This window comes from Leptidea sinapis, chromosome 13, assembly GCF_905404315.1.
Source record: "Leptidea sinapis chromosome 13, ilLepSina1.1, whole genome shotgun sequence".
NCBI classification, from domain to species: domain Eukaryota; kingdom Metazoa; phylum Arthropoda; class Insecta; order Lepidoptera; family Pieridae; genus Leptidea; species Leptidea sinapis.
Genome location: NC_066277.1, coordinates 13,208,766 through 13,236,270, shown reverse-complemented (window position 1 = coordinate 13,236,270; position 27,505 = coordinate 13,208,766). Strand labels below are relative to the sequence as shown.

Here is a 27,505-nt window from a genome sequence, read left to right as displayed (position 1 = left end):
ACTATAAATAATATTTTATTGAATCCTTATGTAATTCAAGGGACATCAAACAAACGGAAAGTGGCCTGGACAGCGTGGAGCGACACATAGAGAGTGAGATACGGCGCGTGGAGCGTGGGGTTCACCCTGCCGAGGCAAAGATGGCCGCCGAACAGATAGAGACAGAGCTGAAGACCATGGAGCTCACGATACAGGAGATGTTCCAGGACGTGCACGCGCTCAGGGAAGGCAGATACCCGCAGTCCACTGAGTTGCAGAGGCGGTAAGAGAAGACATTTGAATTTTATCATATATTTTTATTAAAACTACCAGCAAACAGGTCCACGAAGTGGTATTGGATATTACGCACCTTCTTTTACAAGCATCAAACTCTTCATGCAAGCAAGCTCTTTTATTCTTGATACTCGTAACTTTTTATTCTGCACTGTAAAAATGTGGTCTAAACCTAATCATTCGCTTTGTTGCTAACATAACCACATCTTCTTTTACCTTCATATTATCTGCCCTGTCTGTATTTATAAATATAGGCACATCGCACAGTGCTCTTTATTCTAAGACAAATTTGATAAATCGGCGTATCTCCCACCCGCGGCGTCTGTGTTTCTGGTTCTCGTATGTCTGTGTTTCTGGTTCTCGTATTTAGTAAAGTCATTTACACGAAATCAGCACGTGTTTGGCGTAATAAGGTACATTTTTACTTAAAATATCTGTACCACCTATGTTGTAACTGCACACATGGGTTTTTGCGTCAGCAAGTGTTTGTGAAAACCTTTTGAGGCTAAACGTCGACTTTTATATTATAGTATCACTATTTGTATACACCTTTGCACAGGATGCGGGCTATATTATGGGTACCACAACGTTGCCTATTCCTGCAGTGAAGCAGTAATGTGTAAGCACTACTGTGTTTCGGTGTGAAGGGCGCTGTAGCTAGTGAAATTACTGGGCAAATGAGACCTAACATCTTATGTCTCAAGGTGACGAGCGCAGTTGTAGTGCCGCTCCGAATTATTTTCAAGAATCCTGAGCGGTACTGCATTGTAATCCACAGAGCGTATCAATTACCATTAGCAGAGAGTCCTGCTGGTTTCGTTCCTTATTTCCATATTAAAAATTAAGACTTTATGATCAGGGGAATATGATTTCACCAGCAGTCACACCCTTCATATTGAAACACATCACAGCTAAATAAATGTAGCTGCCATATTGCATCCAGTTTATATTTAATTAGCTTTAAGTTTGGCTTCATGATCTTCGACCAATGCTTAATGATGTTTTTTTGTCTACAGAGTACAACAAGTTCACGATCGTTGGCTGAACGCGCGTCAGTCGTTCACGGGCCGACTTGTGCCCCGGCTATCATCAGTCCGGATGCCAGTCCAGCAGACCACGGTGCGGCGCGAGACCAGGACGGTCCTGGAGACCAGGGTGCATGATGCCGACCCCAGGTTCCAACAGTTACAAGATGCCACCAAGTGGTGTAAGGAGAGACTGGTTAGTACATTCTTATACATTGCGACCATAATTACAATTTTTTGAAGCGATGCAACGAAATAATAATAATTCAACTTACTGAAGAGAAATAATTAAAAAAATGTGAATGTATTATAAAATAAAATCTCAAGTATTAAATAACGCTCTAATTATTACATTATTGATGTAATATTGATAAACAATCTATTTAAACATTCTGAAACCAGTTTGTTTCCATTACTTATTAAACTGAACCCGTGCTAAAAAATGAACCATGTTAACGTGGTTCATGGTTATCTTTAAAGATATGATTTTAAAAAAAGAATTCCTTAGCAATTATATGATTAAGTCAAGACGATTTCAAGTTAGGAATTAAGGAGAAAATATTTAATATTTACTTTATAAAATCATTCTACCATTAAAATGTTTATGATTTTATTTTTTACAGAAAAAACTACATGAATCTGATTATGGCTCCGATCTGCCATCAGTTTTGCACGAGGTTGACAAACACCAGCGCGACCATAAACAAATAGACCAGTTTCATTCTAAAGTGAGTACATACTGCTTGAAATTAAAATTTATAAGCTTAGGCAACGGTGAAATTATGTGAAACCAAAACACATTGTTAAACAAGAATATTTAAAAATAAAATTTTTCTACTAACGCGATTATAAAAAGATCTTCTATAGGATTTTTGGGGAAAAATAAAATGACAAAAAGAATAGTAGTACATTAGTATCCTATTCAACTTTTGTTTTTTTTTTTTTATGTGGCAGAACGATAGATATCAGTTACCTGTTGTTAACATGTGCACATGTCGGTACGTGCTTGTCACACGAATGTGTGAAAATATTGTAGAAAATGTATAAAACAAATGTGTTATGAAATTCAAAAGAATTGTTAAAAATATTATACGATATTACATTGTAACGACATTTTATGAAGAAAAAAAAAACAAGAGCCCGAGTTATATGCGCCCGTTATTCTCAGGTCTGAGGCATACTTTGTCGAATGGGTTTGTTGTTATGGGTAGTTTTTGACGGTAAATAAGTGATTTTAAATACTATTTTGAATAAATATATTCGAATTTGAATTTGATGCTTAAGTGTGAACTGAGTCATTAGCCGATAACCACAAAAACACAACAGTACAAGTGCACCACTCTGTTTTGGGGGGTGCCATTCTATGGCTCTCGTTGATATGCCATGCCATTGTCAACATCTGGTGGTTGGGTAGCACCCACATCACTAGGATTGTTTTCCTCAATGCATCGGAAGAATCGCCTAAGAGCCCGAGTCTACAGTGCACATACAGTTAGTTGTAGAGCTGATGTATTTTTCTTTTTTTTTATTTTTTTTTAATTCCTAATTTTCTTGTTGTGCAGGTGGAACAATGCGTGCACAACCGCGCTAACTTCACCGGCGAGGAGTTGAACCTCTACAACCAGCACTTGAGTCAACTGCAAAAGCTGTACGCAGAACTGCTGTCTACCAGCACCAAAAGGTAACTTATTAATTCGTGGTGAAATTGCATGATTTTACATACTTTTGGAGTAACTTGTCATTCCCCATCACACTGCTTGGCTAGCCCAACTACACACTTGATATATATGCATTTTTTTCTTAGATATTTTGTTATGGTTAAGACATTCAGCGTTTAATAAATCATGCGAAATGCTGCTCACTATAACCGAGTAGCTATGACGTCATCGTGAGACTTAAAGTGTTATGCCTTCATAGCCCAGTTACATCACTGGTTGCAGCGGTGCCCTTGACAAAACTACACTACTAATTGGTGGTAGAAAGGGCGGCACTGTGGCACCTATCCTGCCGGTATTCTCTGAAAAAAAAAAGTGTCTCAGTTGAATAAATATTGTCCTCACTAAAACCTTACTCTATGTATACGTCTAGATATAGCCTCTCGTTGCTTGGCAACGCATGAAAACAGTCCAGGTTTATTACTGTAGTGTACATGACAGCCAGATCTTATACTGGCGATAAGCTAGTCACTTTGTTAGTATGCGGTTGTTGCTGAAAATAGAGGCTAACAGTTCGGCGCTAATTTTTTCGCACAGTCTACACGTATTATTGAAACAATATATGAAATCTTCACAATTTATTGTGTCATATTTCTGTGGTTTTTGTACATGAACTGTAGTAACCTCGTAATACCTTTCTCCAGAATGTCAGACTTGGACGCTCTCCACGACTTCCTGCAGTCCGCCACCGCTGAACTGAACTGGCTGAACGAGAAGGAGCAGGTAGAGGTGTCCAGGGACTGGGCTGATCCTCACATCAACCTGCCAGCGGTCCAGCATTACTATGAGGTATGCCGTCGTATGTTGTACTGAGCTTGATAGATGTCATTTAGCTGTAAAGGGTATGCAACACAGAACGCGTGCGATTTGTATTTTTTTTTAAATTCTTAATGATTAATTAATTGTAAAGCAGGAGACTATTTTGATAAATTTATTTATTTAATTTTAATATTTAGATTAATTAGACTGGGCCTTGCACCTCATTTTTGATTTCTATTTCAAATATTAATGAAGACGTTTGACAAATAGCCATTACTATGACATAGAGCCAATGCTCAAATTCAAAATAAATAAGCTAGTGCGTATAAAAGATCGTAGTAAGAGTTCTTGGATATAATTTCTCATATCTTGTTATAAGTTTAAATACCGTATTGTTTAAATTTCAGAAAATCTGTTATTGTTCCTAATTGGTCTTCTAAACTTTTTCAAGTTATCGCTTTCTGTGTGAATTACGCTTTAAAATTAGTTCAGCATTACATTGTTTTCAATGGTTTTGTTTGTCCTTCTAAAAATACTATCGTTAATGTGGCCAATAGCCTTTTAAATTGATTTAAAGGTTGATCTAAATGCTCATTATTTCTTCTTATATAAATTGAATCACAGTGTAACATAATTTCAATAATAGATATATGAATAGAATCACTAGATGCATAGTTTTCACTTTGGATTGTGAGTAGTGCCTGTAGTTATGAGCATTTAAAGTTGCGTTTTTATAATTTTCCGCGAGATTAATTTCAATGAAAAAGATTTCTAAAAGTGACTTATTTTAAACAACTAACGCTACTCGCTAGATTTAAAAATCATTCTCAGTAATGGTCGCTTACCTAAAACTAACCCAGTTGCCATAAACAAGAGTTGAGTGGAGTAGATTTAAAAGCATGTAAGTTCTAATAGCCAAGGTAAGGCTGAGAGATTTAAAAGTGGGAGGATTCTTTGGATGCCGGCTAGGTTATGGCTACCACAACGGCGCCTATTTCTGCCGTGAAGCAGTAATGTGTAAGCATTACTGTATTTCGGTCTGTAGGGCGCCGAAGCTAGTCAAATTACTAGGCAAATGAGACTTAACATCTTATGTCTCAAGTTGACGAGCGCAATTGTAGTGCCATTCAGAATTTTTGGGATTTTTCAAGAATCCGGAGCGGAACTGCATTGTAATGGGCAGGACGTATCAATTACCATCAGCTGAATGTCCTGCTCGTCTTGTCTCTTATTTTCATAAAAAAAATGCCTGATACCAGTTTTTTTGCATTTCAATGCGTCGTTTAAATACGAAACGCGTCTGTGAACAATATAGCATAATAGTTTCATAATATTTTAATTTTATTTAATTCGTTCCCTTTTTTATCAGTCCTTTCATTAGTCTGTATTATCATTATCATTGTATATAGCCAGTTTAGATATTTAAAATAATTCAACTGTTTAATTCGTTAATAAAATAAATATTTTTCTTAATACTTTACTGTTCTTACAATATTACTTGCAACTTGTACGTTTGTAATACAGTTTTTCTTAACGAATTTAAACAGTTGTAATATTTAGTACCATTTATTTAATTTAATTTCCTTTCCGTGCAAGCATTCATTTGGAGACGATAGAGAGGTTTGTTTTCACTGATTTTATTTTGGTTTTCTCTTAGTTGCGTTTGACTTTTTGCTTTATATTTTCCAAGACCTCTTGCAGTTGCTACAAGTGATGTTTTTGTACAGCAATTGATGTCTTCGTTGGAGAAGCGGGAGTTGCAGTTCAGTAATGTGATTGATAGAGGAGAAGCTTTGATCGCGCAGCACCACCCGGCTATGAAGACTATAGAATCGCACCTGCAGGTGAGCAAAAAATATTTCATCCACTATGCAATACAAATGCTTACCCGGCAAACGTTGTTTTGCCATATATATTAAGTATCGCCTGCTCATAATATATAATTTCTGAATTACTTATATTATGAATATTTAGGTATTTCTAAGTCAAAATAAAATAAGTTCTGGATAAGTTGTCACCGACAAACGTATAATAAAATCTTTTCCGAACCACTGTACATCTAATGGGATAAGTATTATTCCTATTGGTTTAGTGCTTTTCGAAGTATAACCGAAGGAAAAAAGCGACTCTCTACTTATAGTATAGATTACTATTAGTTAACATTCTCGAATAACTTCATTTTCAATCATCACTTCTTTATTTCTGTTTATCACAATGTTTACACAGATGATTAGAATTGTCATTTCTGAGTTTCTACTTTATTGTACTATTAAGTAGAGTAAGTAATATAATATTATTAAACTATAAAAAAATAATATGAAAGATCTTTTAAATCGAATGTATTCCTCTATAGCCCCAGCCCCAGCAGTAAATGATAATTTGTCTTATATTAATTGTTCTACAATAAATAAAAAATATATAATTTAATGAATAATAAGATATCTATAACTCGATAACTTGTGGTTTTTGTTTGTTAAATTTTTGTTTCATTTAAAATTATCTAGTCGCAGAAAATACGATGCAAAAAGACGTAGTAGTAGGTCAAAAATCGCCCGTGGCATTCATTACGATGTTGCGACCCAACCCACACCACTCACGATTTTTGACTCTTCTCATACAACTGTTGCATAAAAATAAATCGATTTAAAATGACAACCTTTGGCTCTAATGCAAATTTAAAATGCCTGATTTTATATTAACCTCATAAAAAAATATGTGAAATCGCGGAAAATGATTATAGTTTCTGAAATAATAAACGCGTTCCAAATTCGATTCGAGAAATTTCTAGATAAGTCTAGAAAACTTGTGAAATCTAAAAAATACTTCGAGAATTTGTAAAAAAACATCCAACAGAAGTTACAACAGCTTTATAGTAAAACAATATTTTTTATTAGGTGATGCAGTCTCAATGGGCCTGGGTTCTTCAGCTAACACTGTGTTTGGAGACTCACCTGAAACACACAACACAGTACCACACGTACTTCGAACAGGTCAAAGAAGCAGAGAAGTGGATACAAAAGTGAGCCAACAATTTTATTTATAATTATTATTTATTTTATTACTGTACTATGTTCTGAAAAGGGGCCAAGTCTACACATAATATGATAAAAACCTTATGAGGGAAGGGTGACTTAACGACTTACTTGCTACCATGCCACAACTAGAATTATTATTACATGATTAGCATATGCCATTGTGTCGCATAGTGTCAGCAATACAAGCTTGTGAAATTTAATTGCGTATCAAAGCAGTAGGTAAAAATGGGAACCCAATTACAAGATCGACCCCCTGTCCGTTGTTCTGGCCGCCTGTCTGTGAGCAGGCTGTATGTTAAACCACAATAATGACAAATACTAAAACCAAGATGGCGACTGAGAATTAGAATAAATTTCAAATTACTGCAACAGTATCTCACTCCGTTGTATTTGCGCGCCGATTATTGTGTAAATATTAAAAGCATGTGTATTACAACAGGCGCGAGGAAGCTCTGAACACTACGTTCTCGCAGTCTGAGTTCACATTGGACCAGGGAGAGAGACTGCTGAAGGGCATGCAGGAGCTGCGGGAGGAGCTCAACGAAGAGGGCGCCACCGTGTCTCGGTTGGTGGAGGAGGCCCGCGACGTGAGGCCAGTGAAGCAACGACGGGCCCCTCTCACGAGGCCGCTGAGAGCCGAGACCGTCTGCGCGTACAAACACGCCAACGTAAGTACCAGTGCAACTAAATAGACTATTGTGGGATATTAGTCTGATAATACCTGTGAGTTTATGATTCCTTAACAATGTAGCAAGTCACATGGGCAGGCGTTAATTAAGTATAATATCAAAAAAAGCTCGTACACCTTCCTTAAAGGTCGGCAACGCTCTGTGATTCATTGATCACTTAACACCAGGTGACCCGTACGCTCGTTTGTCCTCCTTTTCCATAAAAGAATGTAGCTACGATACCTGTAACTGTCTAATCAAGTATGGACTACTTAGTTAAGTCAGTTAGTAGGTGTTTCATTGGACGATGTATTACTATGCTTATAACATGATCCCTGAAATTTGAAAGAATTATTCAAAAACTTTTGTGTGGTAAAGGTGGAATGGAGCGAACACCCTCAGGCTGTTTAATTATAAATGTTTATTGTACGATATTAAAAATAGTCCGCTGAGTTTCATGCGCCCGTTCTTTTCAGGTATAAGGCACATTATTCCGAATGTGTGGTTGTTTTGGACGTTCAATAAGTAATTTTAAATCCCACTTTAAATAAAAATATTTGAATTTGAACTAATTAGCCGAGAAGGTCTCAAACAATGTTTAATAACAGTGTTCGTACAGAGCATGGCTTCAGACCATTTCTACAACAACCTCTACAAATATAATCCCCGCAGGTTGAGACGAACAGCCCGCTATTTTAGTGACGTTATAGTCCATATTGTATTCGGTTTAATTTTTTATATAAATATGTTTGATCGCAGGTTGCTGTTGAGAAGGGTTCTTCAGTAACAATTGTGGATAACTCCGGGCGAAGTCGCTGGAGGGTGCGTCTGGGAGGAGCCGGCACCGATGTGCAGCTGCCGGGAGCAGTGGTGGCCCTCCCCCCGCCCTGCCAGGAGGCGCTGGATGCTGCCTCCAGGCTGAGGAATGCATACGACAGGGTAGGTGTAACACACGACTCAAATATAATCGCATAGAAATTGCAAATTCTCAAAAGTTCCAATATCACGCGTTGGCCTCGATTGGGAAGAATCTCTAGAGTCTACGTACTTCAATAAAGTAGAATTTTCTGAGGGCATTTTATAATATAACATCTCATTTAATTTGTCCTTTGATAAAATAATGACTTATTTGATAATCGACCCTATTGGCCTGTCAATAAATAATCTTATCTAGTGTCAATACTTTGACCAGCCGTATTATTTATAGACGGAGTAGCGCACGTAACGCATTCTGTGGTTTGTTCAATTCTTATAATTGGTTTTAATATTGTGTTTTTTACATGTCATGTGCTCACTTGATTAAGTGATCACCCTCGTCCATTAACTAATTCGTATATGTCTATAGATAGTATTGAACTATGCCTATTCTATGCCAAAACGTTGATTGCCACGAAGACGTGCCCCACTTCATGACACTCGTTCTGAGTGCGGTTTAGAACTTCTATAAATGTTTTGTGACTTGCGACATTTTGATGATGTGCATTCGCTTGAGTTTTTTGAGTCGAGTTTACTAAGTATTCACCAGTGGGAGGTTCCTTTGCACAGGATGCCGGCTAGCTACCAGAATGATGCCTATTTCTGCCGTAAAGCAGAAATGTATATACATTACTATGTTTCGCATCTTACGTCTCAAGGTGACGAGCGCAATTGTAGTTCCGCTCAGAATTTTTTGTTTTTTCAAGAATCCTGAGCGGCACTGCATTGTAATGGGCAGAGCGTATCAATTACCATCAGCTGAACGTCCTGCTCATCTCATCCCTTATTTTCATAAAAACTAGTACTGATAATTATAATTTTTTGGACAGTTTTTGATTTTATGATTGTTTTTGATGTTAACAAATTCACAAATTCATATAGAAAATGTGTATGAAAAAGTGTTGGACAAAGTCAATTTAGGTGTATATTCCACGAGCAGATCGGGAGTGCCCTGATAATGATCAGCTCAAGAGCACCAAGAATAATTATATAGCTAGTATGCAGTTGTTGATGCAATTGGAAGAAATTATAAGTGGCTCCGTCTATTACTATTAATACATCAATGCTTCAAATAATTTAGTCATGTGTCTGCCATTGTGTCGGTTTGTCTCCTATTGTCTCATGTTGATGTTCTTCTGTTTCCTGAAGGTGATACAGCTGTGGCAGAGGAAACAGCTGAGAATGCGCCAGAACATGATATTTGCCACCATCAAGGTGGTTAAAGGATGGGATTTCCCACAAGTAAGTGTTGTTAATAGTCTTATATATATATATATATATACAGCCAAAATATCGTGTGTACTAGTAGGTTAATATTAATTGCCTGTTTTGATTTATTTACAGAATTACTGTAGCTAAAGTAGGACTATTAATTTTCACATTATCTTTTCGTTAAGAAACTCAAGTTCAATGTTTAAAAGGTTTCAAAACTTTACAGACGTTGGGACAATTATTTGTACCAATTCTTTCTTTTATTATATTTTAGAACATATAAAAGTAAATACTGCAATAAAAGTTACGACAACAAGTGAATAAATAAAGAAAAATTAAATCCTTTTTCATTTCATCTATCAAATTTTAATCATTTTTACTGCTGTACCTAAAGCTGCCTCTAGTTAAAATAACGCTATCGATGACTAGAGTGGTATAGCGCTTACAGTAAGCCTATCACAATGCTATTACAGGTTAGATGATAAACTATTGTTATTAATAATACGAAAAATAGTACTATCAAATGACGTAAGGTGTTATAGGGGGGGAGGGGATCAACCTAAAAAGATTAAGCTTGTGCTTTGGAAAGATCCAAATCTCACTTAGGGTTTCTTGGCAAATATCACGATTTTCTTTTTCTAGCAGAGAGTTTTTTTTTCATAATCCATAATGACGTATACAGCCAAAACAAAATTTTAAGCGAGGGAGAAGATATTTGAGGAAAGTTTTACGATATCTCATCCCTTTTCCAAAATGCCTCACACAATTTTTCACCAAGGGAGGAGGACGAGTCGAAAAATTCCTCACGTAATTAATGCACCTCCAATTCCATTGCACAGTTTGTAGCGATGGGCGCAGAACAGCGTCAGGCAATCAGACGCGCTCTCAACGAGGACGCGGAGAAGTTATTGGCCGAGGGAGACCCGGCCGACCCGCAGCTGCGACGACTACGACGAGAGATCGACGAAGTCAACCGACTGTTCGACGAGTTCGAACGACGAGCTCGCGCTGAGGGTGAGCTATTTATCTGTCTATATACATAATAGTATATATTAGTACAAGTATAAAGTATCCATCTATTTTACAGTGACAATGACATTTTCTTAGATAATTTATAAGTCTAGATAGAAAGTGACAGCTGAACGTTAAAGAAAATTGAGGTTGACAGTTAACCTCTATGTTGAGCAATACACGCACACTAACACAAAGTGACATATAAATCGCTAGTATAAGACGTAGCTTGTCACGCACACTGAAGTAATAAACCTGACCTGTTTTTATCGGTTCAAGGACATTTGCATATAACTTATGTCATTACATAGATTCTAAGGCTTCTGAACACAGGAAATAAAGATCGACGAAATTAAGCCATGAATGTAGGCCAGATAACAATTAGAACATGAAAAAAAGCCTTGAGCACTGGCCACGTAAAAGTCATAAATAGGGTCTCATTGGCGGAAGGTAAGGCGGGGGGGACACGTGCGCATATCACACGAAGTTTAAGTAGCGTTACTCACACAATGCAATAGCAATGTGTGCGACTTTACAAGTGCTCAATAGATTCGCTTACCTCCTAATCTTGCTGGAACCCATAATTTATCAAGAATCATTTATTGTGATGACAAAAAACAATAATTTTAATCAACGTTTGCAAATCTGTACAATTTATTTATGTGTTTATATATAATAGTATATAATATAAACATAATAGTCCTAAAGTAATTTACTAAGGATTATAGGCTATTACATGAGATAGTTATTACAATGTATCTTCAATTATTTAATCATTCCATTGAATTTTCGGGTGTAGAGTACGACATTGCTTTATTGGTTCAATTAGATAATGACTCATAGTACTACAACTAACGACGTTGCAATATATTAACAACAACTAGACATACCCCCTTATTCATAATGGTCCGCTAACTTAAAACAGCCGCTAAGGAGTGTTTTTTCTCATTCTGACTTAGCTCAATAGAAGAAGACAGAGTGAGAATTAGCAATGCTTTAAGTTAGCAGACTATTATGAATAAGGGGGTTAGAGATTATCTATTCTAGTAGGCTTCATAAGATACATAATAGCTTTAAGGGTAAATGTATACACTTTTATAATATAGTCCCAGCCACTTTTAAGGCATAACCTATAAATAAATTTAAAAGTTATATTAAAAATGGCTCTGTCGTAAATCCTACTAATCCACAGCTGAATATCTAAGTGATCGGACAGCCTGGGACTAGATTATGATTATTGTATAGCAATAGTAATGACAGTACAATATTGTATGTTTAAAAAGAGCGCAAAAAAAAGAACGCTGGGAGAGTTTCTTGCGCCGCTTCTTCTCTCACAGAGCGCCATTTGTTTCCGAAGCAGTAGTAGTATCTAGTATATTAGAAATGACATCAAAAAGTGTTCTAAAGAATAAATTATGAGAAAAATATATACCTTTATAATGCCTTTTTAAATCGTACAGTTTTGGAATTGGTTACTTTCCCAATCATATTAATATGTAATAGTATTAACTGTATGTGTAGTGTTTCTCCGGGGTAGTTATGACTACCACGCCTGCTACGAAACAGTGGTGCTGGTGTTGGTGTGATGAGTCTGTGTGAAGTATCGCAGTACGCTCTAGATTAGTGATGCGTTATGTTTCAGATCTTATGGTCAATGTTAGAGGCACATAATGCCGCTAAAAATATGGTGGCCTCTGCTTCTACACTTATTGTAACAAAAATAATGTTCAATGATTACTTTTTAATTTAAAATAAGATATTTACGGCGACTATAGGTTTTCGAAGCTACACAATTTAGAGTCAAGGCAATTACTTTTATGAAGATGGCTATAAGTATGCCCGTCCGAATTTATATATAAACCATCCAGAAAGTACTCCTACAACACTTCAAATATAATGATGTGGAATCATTTATTACAGGCATTCACCCATAGTAGTTCTATGAATAAACAATTAATGACTTAAATTACGCTACATAATTGATTTTAATTAAATTACGTATCAAATTTAATATATGTCATATAAACAAATAAAAAAAATATATTTAATTGAATTTAAGCGAAAATAATAATGATAATGACAGCAGTCAAAACAGCTGATTTAGTGATTTTCATTTGATTTGTATATTAACCTAGCTAATAAGTGATGTAATGTACCTACTGTAGATTATTTGCATTACAAAAGTAATAAGAGTACATTGTTGAGATCAATTATTCGTTAATGTTATTAATTAACTATGCAATTTTTTTTTAAAACGTTAAAAATAACGATGAAAAGATAAAAGTAATTAGCTTCTTAGGAAAAACAATTTATTTCATCACCAGCAATATATATAGAGGATTGTTTCCTGTCCATATGTGAGTGTACTTAAAATAGCCCTCATTAAAGTATCAAGACGTCTCGGTTTGACAACACGCCGATCCTAAAGGATGCCACTCTCAATTACGACGCCATGCGAAGTGAACAACAGTGTTAATTTTTATAATAAATGCTAATTAAAATTAAGTGGTTCTTGGTACTGCTTGTCAGAAGAACCTTTAACATTAATTATGAGTGTTAAATAGACATTTGAATAAAAACCCAGTGGAAAAAGTAGATACTGTGCTTGTAAATAATTTTTTTTTTAATTTATTATGTTATTGGTTTTGTATTTTTTTTAAATTATAACTATAAATGAGTGTGATTATAGAACCTAATAAATGTTACTTGTCATAAACAAACAGATAGGTTCTTCGTGATTTTTGTAAGAAAAACAGCCAAATTTTAAAATAGCATCTACTCTATACCATTCGCCAATCAAAACATTAGTATCCATTCAAACCGACAACCCAAACTAGGCTTTGTGCCTATGTGATAAAGTGCTTATTACAATGAAGAAGCTTAAGCGAATATTTACTTCGAGAAAGGGTAAGTGTATATAGAATAGTCGCGACTACATTTTTTTTTTTTTAAATATTTATTTCAGTTGAGCTATAGTTACTGATTACTGGGTGTAAGTAGTCCATGATATGTTTGTAAATAAATTATGTAAAATTGTAAATTGTAGAGCGTAGGAGTCTATAGAAGTGAAAAGCAGTTTACTGTTACTTTCATGCGTCTGTTAATATATTATAAACTGCTAGTTTAAAAAAAATAGTACATTGTTCACCAAGTGGAGAGATGATGGCATTTTGAAGGCATGAGGCGAGGTCGAAGGCATCTGAGTAGTGGATTCGCACTTTCTTTCTGGTGATATTTTATAGCCTATTTATAGCCTACACGCACAAGGAAAATAAAGTCTAACAAATAAATAGAAATATTAACAAATCAATTGAAACTCTTAAAAATAATATGCAAATCATTATGAATTTTACAAATTTAAATTTAATTTAACGCAGAAAATTATTCGAAGTCAAAAAGACGGACTTTTTTAAGAAATATTAGGATTGACTTTTCATTTAAATCACAGTTTTGTCCAGTAAGGTAGACTCATAAATGTACGTAAATACAGATGGATATAATTTACTTGACACGATATTATGGTTTCAAGTAAAATTAAATAAGGAACAATGTTAAAAAATTTACTATCTACAGATAAAGATAAATTACTACCTTCAACTGTCAGTAATTAGCTGTCAATAATCTGGAGCTGCCCCAATATACCCGATAAGTCATTCTTATCGCCTTATAGTGGGACGCGTGAATTGCAATTTCCATACAAGCTTCTATCGCTGGTAAGCTATACGTCGTCCAACTGACAGACAGCGTGTACGGATAAGATGAGTTACCGTCGATAAGTTTATTGGGACAGAAAAGTCAACGATAGTTACGATTTTTATCTCAAGTAAGAGTTAGACTGAATATTGGGAACGGCCGTAATAGTCCATGTATAAAATTATAAATATATAAATATAGATAATTATTAATTAACTCATTATAATATTAAATAGCTTTAAATATAGGTTTGTTATTCTTGAAATGTAAATGCAACAGTCAGATAAGTGGGCTGATAACATTTCAATTGACCCGTAGTGAGCGCTAATAAATATAATCCGTAAATAGAAAGCTATGTATCAGGTGTATTAAACTATCTTGCTATCAAATGATATATGTAACACTTATAAGCGTTACAATAATGTTGAGTTACAAGAAATAAGCGAATTTAAACTACACACCTTTGATACGATGATTTTAAAATCATATTTTAATATCACCAATTGTTTCGGAATACATACAAGACTTAAGTATATTTTTCATTCAAACAGTCATTCTGATGAACTTAATTATTGAAAGCAATAATGTGATGTCTATTCTTTTAAATGAAACCATTTATCTTTATAATTATCGCCTAAATGCTCCACACCTATTCACATTAACTTTAAAATTTTAACAAGACTTCCCCAAAGTCCAAGAGCTGTTTAAGGTTATCAGTATAATACGAAATGAGCTACATGTGTTGCGTTTCGTGGTTTTCAAGAATAATTCTTTCACGGACAATCCCTGCGCGGTGAGTCCATCTGTAATACTAGCAAGTATTATATATATATTATTACAGTATATACTCCCATTGTTTGATTTGAATTTCAGAACGATGACACTCATGAATGTCAAAATCAGTGATACATTGTACCGCTTACCACCACTAGGGGTTAAAGGCCATTGATAAAAACCTATCTTTTAAATCTTCATTGGACAACATCAAGATTTTACAAAATCTTTGTACATACAGTTTATGCAATAATTAAGTATATTAAATACAAAGTTAATAATTCATAAAAAGCCTCTGAAGAGTTTCGAGCACCTGCAGCATGGTCCTTTGATTAATTTACTCAGTTCCCCATCTCCCTTAGACCAACTGTATCAATAAGACTTATAAAGAGGGAGAAAGGAGGTTCTAATTCGGTAGGAATTATTGTTCTCCTGTTAGTGTCACTGCATTCGCTCGACTTTTCAAGAATCTTTTGCGCCATTGTTCGTGAGAAGAAAATGCAAGAACCCCAAAGGCCATTCTTTTAAGTCCGCTATCCCAAGAAATCGCCAAAATAGCCCTAAAATAAAGCCTAATATAAAGCTTATATTTTTACGAAAAAAAATCACCAAAATACCCCTAACTTTTACAGTTGGAGCCATGCTAATCATTCAATCTAGATAAAAATTGTATGAAAATAACTTGACATAGTTTTGGTTAGTTTTGTAAAGAAAATTCTATTATGTTTGTAATATAAAAAAAAATGATTCTAATTCTGAATTAAAACTATGGCGATCTTATGCGAGAGAGGTAACCTAGCTCTGCCCGATTTCTCAAGGCCATCGGCTCGTACCCCAGCCTTAAATCAACTAAGTACCTATTAAAAAGTATTACAAATTAGTATCTAAGACCTGCGTCCTTTGACTGACGAACGTAAAGCGCTGTCATAAATAAAGCTGATTTCATAGAACTCGGTCTGTTTAGATAGTGATCTGGAAATGAGTTATGATGGCTGCGGAGGTCATGACTAATTGGTTTTTATATCATCAGCCGTCAGAGCTGTTGATGTACAAATAATAATAGTGATTGTTCGCTTGAATCTCTTTTCCATTTTTCGGGTCAACTCCTTTATCTATCTTTTTATAATCTCTATCAAATATAAAATGACATTTCTCTTTAAACATCTGTTTCTTTATGTCCTAAATATCTCTTATCGTCCAAAAGTTTTGGGCAGTAGAATCAGTGTTATATCTTTTAAATCCGTAGAAGCTCGAAAAAATTTTTGAGTGAAGTTTGGCACTGTGCGTCTAACTTAAATTCATTTTAAACTACTGAGCGTCTTTTTTCTGCTACTAAATACTGTAGTATATTAATTATGTAGGTACTAGTATTATTAATTCAGTATATTAGGGCAGCCATTTATTGAATAAAATGATAAATTGAATTGAAATTGTTGATCGTCCAATTAAGAGTCCCTATCTATTTTAGTGCCAACCCACGAGACGGCAAGGTGCTCCTGATTAGATTTATGACCACTTTTGGCCCAGTGATGTCATGAACGATTGTATTGGCCTTGATGTCGCCACTTATAATGCAATTTCTAATACCGTGGGCCGGGTGACACAGTACAATAACAACTAGTATAGTCAATTGTTTGTGTAACGAGCAAGACAATTATTGGAAATGTACTTAATCCTTTTTGCTAAAGCTGAAAATGCTATGTTATATGCTATATATGCTAATGGTATGCAAATATATATACAAACTATTTGTGTTACATATACTTCTAAAGATTATAAATGCGTTTAAACGAAAATAGGAAAATTTTATCAGCTCAGAGCATTGTAAAACAAAAAATCTTAACGACTAAGAAACAAACAGAAGGCTCGTTACTACTATTTAGCAGTCTGCATAACAAGTCCATTATTCAATAAAAATACACAAATGTTGGCAACATTTTTACGACCCTCTCCCACATCTTCCCTACTGTTGTTCTTATGCTGTGTCATATCAGTTTCGGCACAGAAGCAACTTAGATCTTATTGAATATGAGATGTAGAAGTTATATTGTGTTCAGAGAACATTCAGTGGCGAGGCGATGGGTCGAATATCGATTATCAGGTATATAATGTTCTATTAACCATGTCGCATTGCTAAATATTGTTACACAAAACTTTAGAGGTTATAATTATGTAGGTATGTAGTATGTCCAAAAATATTTAATATATTTTCGAAAAAAAAGTGTGTTTAGTGTTCGAGTGCACATCTTACCTATTCGACAAACGCGTATATAATAAATGAAAATAATAATCTTTCTGATATTTTTTTGCAGCGGTTTTTAGTCATTTTATAAGTTTAACCGTACTAGCGATGTTATAGCTTACTTGTAGTAGTGTTTTTGATCCAGCTGCATGGATCATGGCAACGGAAGAATCAAAATTGATTTTTATTGTATTAAAAATCACATTTACATGATCATTTAAATTGACCTAAGGCAACGAAATTGATGGATTATCTATTACTATATTATAGTATTGAATATTACATGTTACTATTAAGTACATACAATTCAGGAATTGGATTGACTGACTTTGTTACTTTGTAAAATAACTTGATCTATATAATATTTTGCGGTAAAAGTTCACCTATATTAATCTCGTACAAGATTTCCGTATTTATTCGAATACTTTCTGAGTATCAATTATCAATGCAAGGGCCGTGGACTGCGAATTGCACGTTTCGGCAACGTGATGTTCATCCGTTGAAAGCCGACATACAAATAGAACATTTATGCGAATTTTGAACTATTTTCTATAAAAACTCTTACTTTTGGCGGCTTTTTGGTATACGATAATGGGTAGGCGGGCAACACAGCGACGTCTTTTTTGAAATAAAACAGTAATGTCCAAGCATTATTGTGTTTCGGTTTGAAGGGCGCTAGCTAGTGGACCAGTGAAATTTAACATGGTCTTAAAGTGGCGAGTGAAATTGCGATGCCGCTCATAATTTTGGGTTCAATCAAGAATCCTGAGCGGCACTGTATTGTAATGGGCTGAGCGTTTTACATATCGTGAACGTCTTGCTGGTCTCGTTTAAATAAAACCAATATCCACTTTGGAATAAAAATGTTGGAGTTTGAAGTTTGAGTATATTGTTGCAGAGGACTCGAAGAATGCTGCTCGTATCTTCACGGAGCAGTCGTCGAACCTTCTGGAGCGTCTGGAGTTATACGAACGACAACTACACGAGAGGATTTCGAGCCACATCCCTCGGGATCTGGATTCCCTGGAGCACCTGGTACTCCAGCACAAGGACTGGGAGAGCAGCCTGCTGGCGATGTCTTCTGATGTGGAGGAAGTGCAGGCCACTTTCAGAGGTACCTGTGATGCATCTTTAGAAAGAATGAGGTTGCCGTAGAAGGTTCAAGCGCACATAGAGAAGTTTGGGATTTGACATTCGTAAATTTTAAATAACGAAAAAGTGCAACATTTGCAATATAATATTTAATTTTAATAGTAACATTCATTCGATACTTGCATTGTTGTTGTTTATAATTTTCAAATTTGTTGAGACAAGAGAAAAAATTGGAGACGATAAAAATATATAAATCTGTTTGATCATTTAAATATTAACGTATTATGGCAAATACTAAATTTAACGGATATGCAGACATAAAAACGCGAAGGCTTAATATATATAAATATATAATCATTGCTAAATATAAAATGAATAATCTAACTAATACGAACTATATCGTTGGAATGTTAGAAAAGTACCAACTCATAAATAGATAAGTAAAAGTGCTAGGGTTGACGCGAGTGGAGAAATCCAGCACACAATCCAGCAAGTATATCAGGCCCATTAATATTCGATTAATTTATTATATAATTGTTATGTTGTAGGCATTGCCCTGAAGACACCGGCGATGAAGAAGAACCTCGATAAAGTAATGGGCAAATGGAGCGACTTGCAGTCCAAGAGTCAACTCTTTGTGGAAAGGTAAATTAAACTTAGTTTCTTAATTTACTATAAGAATACGAAAACTTAGAATAGACAAGTCAAACAGTAATAGGTACAGATAACGGGTAAAAATATTTAGTGGTGTTATTTTGGCACCCGCGACATTAAAAAGAAAACTAGGTAGTCAGTTAAGAAAGATGGAAGGCCATAGCAGAAAAATCACGGGAAGGAGAGCACTGAACAGAAAAGAGTAGAAAGAATCGAAGGAAGCTAAAGGCTGGAAATTTTCTTGTAATTCTTACCTTTGCAAGCTAGTTTGTCCACCTGTGCTATATAACTCATGTTCTACCGAATTGGTGAGAAATATTTCAATTTAATGTTTCTGTTTCAGATTAAAATATGTGGAAATTATTATAACAAGTATGGAGGAGAACAACCAGACGATATCAGAGTTTGAGATCAAACTGGCGCAGTTCCATGATCTGCCCAATGATGTTCAGCTCATCAAGGATGTGAGTCTCTTATACTCGTCACTTATATAGTCCACACCACCCTACCGAAACTCTAAGAAAAAAGCGATTCATTCCATTGTATGAAACGTGCAGGCATTGATAGATTGACAGATGACAGCTATAATTTTGTAAAACACGGTGATAGGCGAAATCCACTACGTTTTATGCAACTGTTCGCTTTCAAACTTAGCCGGGTTATACTTCGTGGCCAATCGCCATACTGTATTTACTACTATTTCAAACTTATGTCAAATGACTGCCCGTTTCATACTAAACTAAATTTCAATTCTTACTTCTTATTACGTAGTATTTACATCCTCTTTGATCCACACTTCCATTATAGAGTTGTTTATAGCTACAGTGCACGAATATCATTAAAAAGCTGCTTACACCTCACAAAAAACTACAGGGCTGCTAAGACTATAACAATTCACCAATACAATGTTTGTAATTAATAATTATTATGACGGGTAGTCACGATATATTTTTTACTAATTTAATGCCAATATTTCGATCGTATCATGTCGAGTTAGCCTATAAGTGGAGTGTACAACATTATAAAATAATTTTTAAATGTGTCCGTAGATTAAGATAGTTGTATGCACGTATAAATAAATTAACATGAACGCAATAAAATATCTAGATGCACGAAGACCTCCTGCGAATGCAAGTGGCGGTCAGCAAGCAACAGATGCAAGTAGACCAGATGAACGATGACGCCGAGAACTGCCGGCGCCTGGTGGAGAGCTCCAGGGCCGCGCTGCCGCGTGCGGGCCGGCACAACGACCTGGAGCGGCTGGACAAGGAGGTGGCCCAACTCAACAGCAGATGGAACAGCGTCTGTTCGCAGTTAGCTGAGAGGTAGACCTTTGGTCACACATAGCTAGTAGTAGTCCTATGCCGTAGCTAGTGAAATTACTGGGCAAATGAGACTTAACATCTTTTGTCTCAAGGTGACGAGCGCAGCTGTAGTGCCGCTCAGACTTTTTGGGGTTTTTCAAGAATGCTGAGCGGCGGTACTGCATTGTAATGGACAGGGCGTCTCAATTAATCAGCTGAAAGTCCTGCTCGTCTCGTCTCTTATTTTCATAAAATAAAACATAAGCAATACATATAAAAAGATGTAATTCAATTCGTTAAAAAATGGCACGGTGGTCTTTCTATGATACGTCATATCGTCAGCATTAACTCCGTATTTGATTTTGCTACAGCAATCCGATAAAATACCTTGTAGCTGCTACAATCGACCCAAAGAGCTATTATCTAAATTTGCATTATTTTTACTACACTATAACTTTATTGATCAGAAAACAATATGATAATTCCAATAGGTTACGAAGCTGCGAAGCGGCTTATCAACTCCTGCGCAATTACAACGCTGGCTTTGAAAAGGAAGCTGAATGGATCGATGAATCCTATAGCAAGTTGCAATCGCAGCCACCCATCGACATAAGACCGAAAGAACAATTCGAACCGACACGGGTGAGATATTTTAACGTTTTTTTCCCCACCATATATTTATTAACACGCCATCTAGTGGATGTATACGATAACTAATTTAGAATACATTTGCATCAAAACTAAAAGTGGTCGTGGATTTTGAAATAAATTATTAATAAAAAATAATAATGTTTACTATTATCTGTAAATGTTTTTAAATATTAATATTATAAAATAAGTGTAGTACATTATAATAATTGATAAACCATTTATTGACGGGGAGTTTTATTAATTTTGTAACTTATAGAATTTAATTAATAACAATACATTTAAATAAACAGAGAAAGCACAATTGTATGTATTGCACCGATTAACTTTAATACAAACTCGGGTGTAATGCTTGATTTGCAGAATCTTCTTACAAGTGTTGTGGAAAGGACACCGAAGATTGAAAAGGTTAATGTTGATGGCGGCAGGTTCATTCGAGAAGCGAAGGTAACTATAGCAGAGTGTATACGAAATAATAGATGGCGTGGCGTTACATAGATACACAATGTTTGTACATAGGGTTTAAAACTTTATTTACATTCTTGTATTTTAACCACTAGATGTCGCAATAACAATATATGAAAATATTTTTGTCTATGTGACGCCATGTTTGTTCACTAGTGAGGTATTTTTGTGAAAGGTTATGAAAGGTCATGTTTTGAATTGTAGTCCAGCGTCTTCTCTTTTCTCTTTCTCTCTCATTCTTTGTCGTCAAGATCCCAGTTATTACAGAGGATTATGGTCTATTTTTTACGCACTCTAAGCTTGGCTTTAAGGCTTTCTCACATCCGCTAATTCTTATAATGCTTTCGCTTTGCAATTTGATACTAATGCTAACAGTCATGAATGTGTGAGTGTGCTTGGGTGTGTACCATTGTACATATGCGTAAAAATAATAAATTATTCAATTGTTAACTTTTTATTATTGTCAATTAAATAAACTCATTGTCTAGTACAAAGACAATTAGTAGATTTAGGTATACATTATGTTAAAATGTTGTATAAAATATTCTTATACTCTACATACCTATTGTTCCATATTTATAAAAGGCTTCATATGGCATTAAGAACCTTTAAAATGTTGGATTAAAATTGTGGACTATATTCATTCCCTTGTTTTAGACTAAACAAAATTTCATCAAAAGCAGTTGGTTTGTTTCGCTGTGAAAGCGTAACAGACAGAATTTCACATTTGTAATAGCTCTGAATGCTATTGTGCTTATAATATTGTTAAAATAAAGTTCTCAGTATAATTTTAATATTTTTTTCATTTAAATATAACGTGACGTAATATTAATTAAATTGAAGCTTCTATGACGTAATGGTGTCATTGCTTTTGTTTTTTGTTAATTTGTAAATACTTTGAAAAATGTTTTTTTTCCTGAGCGGGTTAAGGCACCTTGCTTGTTTTTTCTTTTGTGCACGTGCGTTGGGTGAAATCAGCACGCCGGGTGTTACACGCTTAGAAAATCTATCTCAGCATGATTTCTATCCAGAGATACCCACCAGGCTGGACAATGTTACCATACATGAATGGCCATTGTTTTCCTTTTTCGGAACGAGTGCGGCTAGAATGAAATATATGATGAATGTTGGTTACTGTCTGGGAATTTATGAATGTTAAAATTTACTTTCATCATTTATATATTGTTTTATGAAAGGACTTGTGAAAGGTTTAATAATTTAATGCTTTTATTAAAAAACAGATTGCTTTTATCATCACAAAATTTAATTAAATTATATTTTAATTTGTTCATTAATGATTTCGAAAATAAATGGATTTTTAATATAAAAGCAGTCTGTTACGACTAACGTAACATAACCTAACCGTAACCCACTAGATACATACATCGAGATGCCAGCGTTATGTAGAATGGCTATGCGAGGAGATACATCCGTCGCTGGACGTCAAACAGCTGAAACGTCAGGCTGACATTGACATAGCGGAGCGCCTGCGCAGTAGAGGGAGGACGGACTTGATCAGTGACGGGACCGGAGCTGACGCCGTAGCGAGAGAGTTGGACGAGCTGAACGCTAAACACCAGCGGCTGTTGGATTTGTTGTACGAGAGACTGAGGCGAATAGCGGCCGCCAATCCTGGAGATATTGTTACATTGGTAAGTCTTTTATAAACAATTTGTTATTTAAAGTGATATACCTTACTTCTGGGATTAATTATACAAATTAAATTTGTAACCAAAATTTTTTAACGATGTGTGACTTAATATTTTTACATACATACATACATACAATTACGCCTCTTTCCCGTAGGGGTAGGCAGAGACCACTTCTTTCCACTCGCAACGATCCTTACATACTTGTTTCGCTTCGTCCACTTTCATTATTCCTTTCATACATGCTCTTCGGTTTAGGGTTCTCTTGACCTGGCCTTTTTTCAAGACCTCCCTGATTTGATCTCTAAACGTCCGCCTAGGGCTACCCCTTTCAACACTTTAATTCACACTGGCCTTATACACTTTCTTCGTCAATCGTTCTTCATTAATTCTCTCGACATGTCCAAACCATCTCAGCAATTCACCTCAAATAAAAATATAATAGAATTGTGCATTCCTAATTGTGTTTTATTAAAGAAAGGTTAACAACAAAGAAAGCATGTTTTTCTCCTCGCAAGCGTGTTGAAAAGCGTAATAAGAAACGCGTGTGCATTGATCATGACACTCTCGCTCCCCTTATGGTTCTGAGCTGTGGCTCGCGCATTATAAGACTTAAAGCTCTATCCCCAATACAGAAAAAAAAATTTTAGTCCTACATACAACAGTTTTATAATGCGATACTGTTTTCATCAATCGCATCCAATGCAAAGGCAAGACTACATACAGCCTCGTCGGTGGTGTGATAAATCCATGTTCATTTATAATATTATCATACGTTTGGTAGAGAACTCGTTAGTTATACAGAGCAAATAGTGGTATATTGTGAGCGTAATTTTTAATATGTATAAAATACTACGTATTTGTGAGTTGGGAATTATATTTACGTATAAAGTATTATTTTAATTCATCTATAGTGATGTCATGGCGTTATGTCAGTAGGCCTTGAGAGTGTACGCTCCGATACAAACAGAATATTATTTGAATAATTCGTTAACGACTATCTTACACAAGTTTTATGAGTCAAGGTATGTGATAAACTTGAAATAGATTTCAACAAATATGTACGTAGATGTTAGAGACCATTTTTAAATGGTATTACAAATGAATCTTTCAACACCAGAGCAATCCTTTTTTTTATGACCATAAGAGACGAGAAGAGCAGGTCGTGCAACTGATCGTAATTTATACGCCCTGCCTATTGCTACTATTAATGCAGTGCCGCTCAGGATTCTTCAAAAACCTATAAATTCTGAGCAGCACTACAATTGCGCTCGTCACCTTGAGGCATAAGATGTTAAATCTCATAAAGTAATTTCACTAACTACGGCGCCCTTCAGACCGAAAGACTGTTTTTAACATCTTATGTCTCAAGATGCATGACGAGCGCAATTGTAGTGCCGCTCCGAATTTTTGGGTTTTTCAAGAATCCTGAGCGGCACTGCATTGGACGTATCAATTATCATCAGTAGACCTGCTAGTCTCGTCCCTTATTATCTTTAAAAAAAAAATACATTTACTCTGCGATGATGAAATTGTACTCTGTAAATCGATTTTCTACAGTAATATTCAAACTCTAGCCAATTACATGTTTCAATAAACTTCATTTATTGTCCTCCCACTCAGTCGAACGTAGGTGTATTACCTTTGCAGGAAGTTTATTCTATCACGTTTATTTTTGCAACGGCTTTGAAATGACTTGGAGAATTTATCTTTATTGGAGTAACATTAAAAATAAATTAAATATATTCCAAAGCCACTTGCAATAAATCTTTTCGTGGCGATTTCCTTCGCGTTTAATTTAAAAGAAGTAAGTAGGACACTGGCCGCGTGTAAATGTTTTTACCTTTACCTAAAAATGAAGATACCTACTCAAGCCTTTGATTGTTGGTATACGCTTGAACTGGCCCGACTTCAGATTTTACCTATACTGGTCGTGAATCTTTCTAATCCCTATTATTATAAATGTTTTTTACGCTTTTACGCCAGCTACTGATACGATTTGGATGAAATTTGGTACAGCGATTGCCTAGGGCTTGGGAAAGGACATAGGCTACATTTTATCCCGGAAAAAACATGATTCCCGGATATGTGAAAAACTGAAATTCCCGTCGATGAGCTATAACTATACCAGTAGTAGCTTTAGTTTTCTATAGCAATCTCCCCCGAAATAAGATTCACATAATATGTTGGAAACGGGAACCGGAACTTGCTGATTATTTAAAAAAATCCCTTAATCTAACGCGGACGAAGTGGCGGGAATCAGCTAGTTATTATATAAATTTGTGGAGTCAGTCTAATTTCCTTCGTCCTCTCTACATGACCGGATCACCTCAAATTTCCCTTCTTCTTCAAAATGACCGTCAATTCATCTTTTTGGACACCACGACACTTTCTAAAGAAATAATATAAAATCATTTCAATCACGGCCCAACACGTAAGTACGAAGTCGATATTTATTCTTTTATAATATAACATTCTTAATCTGTGTCTGAATTTTCGTAAGTACACAATATAAACATTAATGCTTCGCTATGTTTTTGTTACAAGTAAGTGTAACATGAACAATCGGTTCAGCAGCCGTGACGCTAGATTGTGTGACCACAACTCATTTCTAAGTCTTAAGTTACCGTCTGTAACTCTATAAAATACAGTTTCGGTTTAGAGCAGTTGGTACATCGAATTGTAATTCAATTCAATTAAATTGCCGAAGGATTTGCATCTGGAAGCATATTTACTTGGGAATCAAATTTATGTTAGGCATTATTCCACTTCTTGTAAGACCTCACGTAAATCTTTATGTTTCAAATTAATTTTGTGCCTTTAATCGAACCAAAATAGAGCGAATTTATTTCGAAAATTGAATAAATCCAAAAGCAAATCTGAATTAAAGGCATGTCAGATCGTTGGTTGACTGCTAAAAATATTGTCATTATTTGCGTTCATGTTGGGAAATAGCTCTTTTTATTTGCTTCAGATCAATGCAGGGTGTATGTAACTTTTTGTCACCGTTTCCTATCCACGGGGTTCATGAGAAATTAAAGCAGATCTATATAACGCTCAAAATAATCGTGAAGAACCAGATACTCTTCTTTGGTCTTCGGAAGTCCTTCGGAATTGAGCATAAGATGGCAGAATAGGTATATGAAGAGTGGTACACACATAGATTTCCCCTGTAAATATGTGTATACCACCTAAGCTTTGGGATGGGTCGACTAAGGCGTGGACACCATGATCGATACGGGGGACGACTCAACTGAGAAACTGTAAGTCAATGTTAGAGCTTGTATAAAAGCTGTAAGAAGTATACCAAGTCCAGGTCTAATGAAAGTTAAATCCTTTGCCAGACTCTCTGAACGACATGTGGATTATAATATGATTAAGATGGTAGAATTTACTAACCCGTTTTCGGTTAGTTTCTTGATTTTTCGTATCACAATCAGAAAATCTGGTTAATTTTTGGAAGTAATAGTAATAATATATTACATCATGAAAAATTGCGGCCGTTGTTTAGGAATACCTATACTGTTGAATCGTAACCGCTCACACTTCTCCTACTTAGTTTTATAGCAGTTTTTTATTCATTAATGCTTCAATAACTGCGATATACTTTATCGTATAGCTATAAACTCAATTGCATCGGAAAACATTACGTCACCGTCCGCGGCCATTATCGCTATGTTTTGCTTTTGCGGCTTAGTAGCGCGCCAACTATTATACTCGGGTGACGTTGTGCGAGCCAAACCGCGTTCCGATTTCAAAATTTTTTTCGTAATTCGTGTCGTTGAGTGCCAGTGCTAAAAAGTTTTGTGACAGATTATAAATGTATCGGTGATTTTGATTTGTTGGATTGTGCAATTATTTTATGAAAATTTCTGAAATTTGTCGAAAAAAAATCCGGCATAGCTATTGTGATTATTATGGTGTTGCATGGGCGTCGGTGATCACTTACCATCAGGTGACCCGTACGCTACGCAACACCCTTCTATGCCTTAGCAACTAATATAATTTTACTGGCAAATTGTTTAAGAAGCTTTGTAATCTTAAAGCGTGGGGAAAATACCAACGGGATTGTAGAATTTTTTCTTTTTCTTTCTTTTTTTTATGAAAATAAGGGACGAGACAGGTAGGCCGTTCACGTGATGGTAATTGATACGCCCTGCCCATTACAATGCAGTACCGTTCAGGATTCTTGAAAAACCCAATTTTGAGAAATAAATGCCTTTTTACCCAAAAATTCTGAGCGGCACAACAATTGCGCTCGTTACCTTGAGACAGAAGGTGTTAAGTCTCATTTGCCCAGTAATTTCACTT

The 27,505-nt window shown here is 35.5% G+C and overlaps 1 protein-coding gene across 27 annotated transcripts in view; it reads left to right on the top strand.

The window, feature by feature from the left end:
• LOC126967614 (dystonin) overlaps positions 1–27,505 on the top strand; it is a 338,791-nt gene that overhangs the window by 218,404 nt on the left and 92,882 nt on the right. For 22 of the 27 annotated variants that reach the window (XM_050812155.1, XM_050812168.1, XM_050812153.1 and 19 more), the window contains 18 exons: positions 41–262; positions 1,290–1,494; positions 1,922–2,026; positions 2,861–2,979; positions 3,658–3,802; positions 5,500–5,616; positions 6,667–6,791; positions 7,247–7,475; positions 8,235–8,414; positions 9,600–9,692; positions 10,502–10,676; positions 18,281–18,496; positions 19,023–19,119; positions 19,472–19,592; positions 20,236–20,453; positions 20,924–21,074; positions 21,444–21,527; positions 22,922–23,197. In XM_050812155.1, the coding sequence (XP_050668112.1) occupies positions 41–262; positions 1,290–1,494; positions 1,922–2,026; positions 2,861–2,979; positions 3,658–3,802; positions 5,500–5,616; positions 6,667–6,791; positions 7,247–7,475; positions 8,235–8,414; positions 9,600–9,692; positions 10,502–10,676; positions 18,281–18,496; positions 19,023–19,119; positions 19,472–19,592; positions 20,236–20,453; positions 20,924–21,074; positions 21,444–21,527; positions 22,922–23,197 (2,878 nt within the window). Of the gene's footprint in view, positions 1–40; positions 263–1,289; positions 1,495–1,921; positions 2,027–2,860; positions 2,980–3,657; positions 3,803–5,499; positions 5,617–6,666; positions 6,792–7,246; positions 7,476–8,234; positions 8,415–9,599; positions 9,693–10,501; positions 10,677–18,280; positions 18,497–19,022; positions 19,120–19,471; positions 19,593–20,235; positions 20,454–20,923; positions 21,075–21,443; positions 21,528–22,921; positions 23,198–26,919; positions 27,017–27,505 lie in introns of those variants that run through there. The other 5 variants (XM_050812167.1, XM_050812166.1, XM_050812165.1 and 2 more) reach the window with 2 other exon arrangements.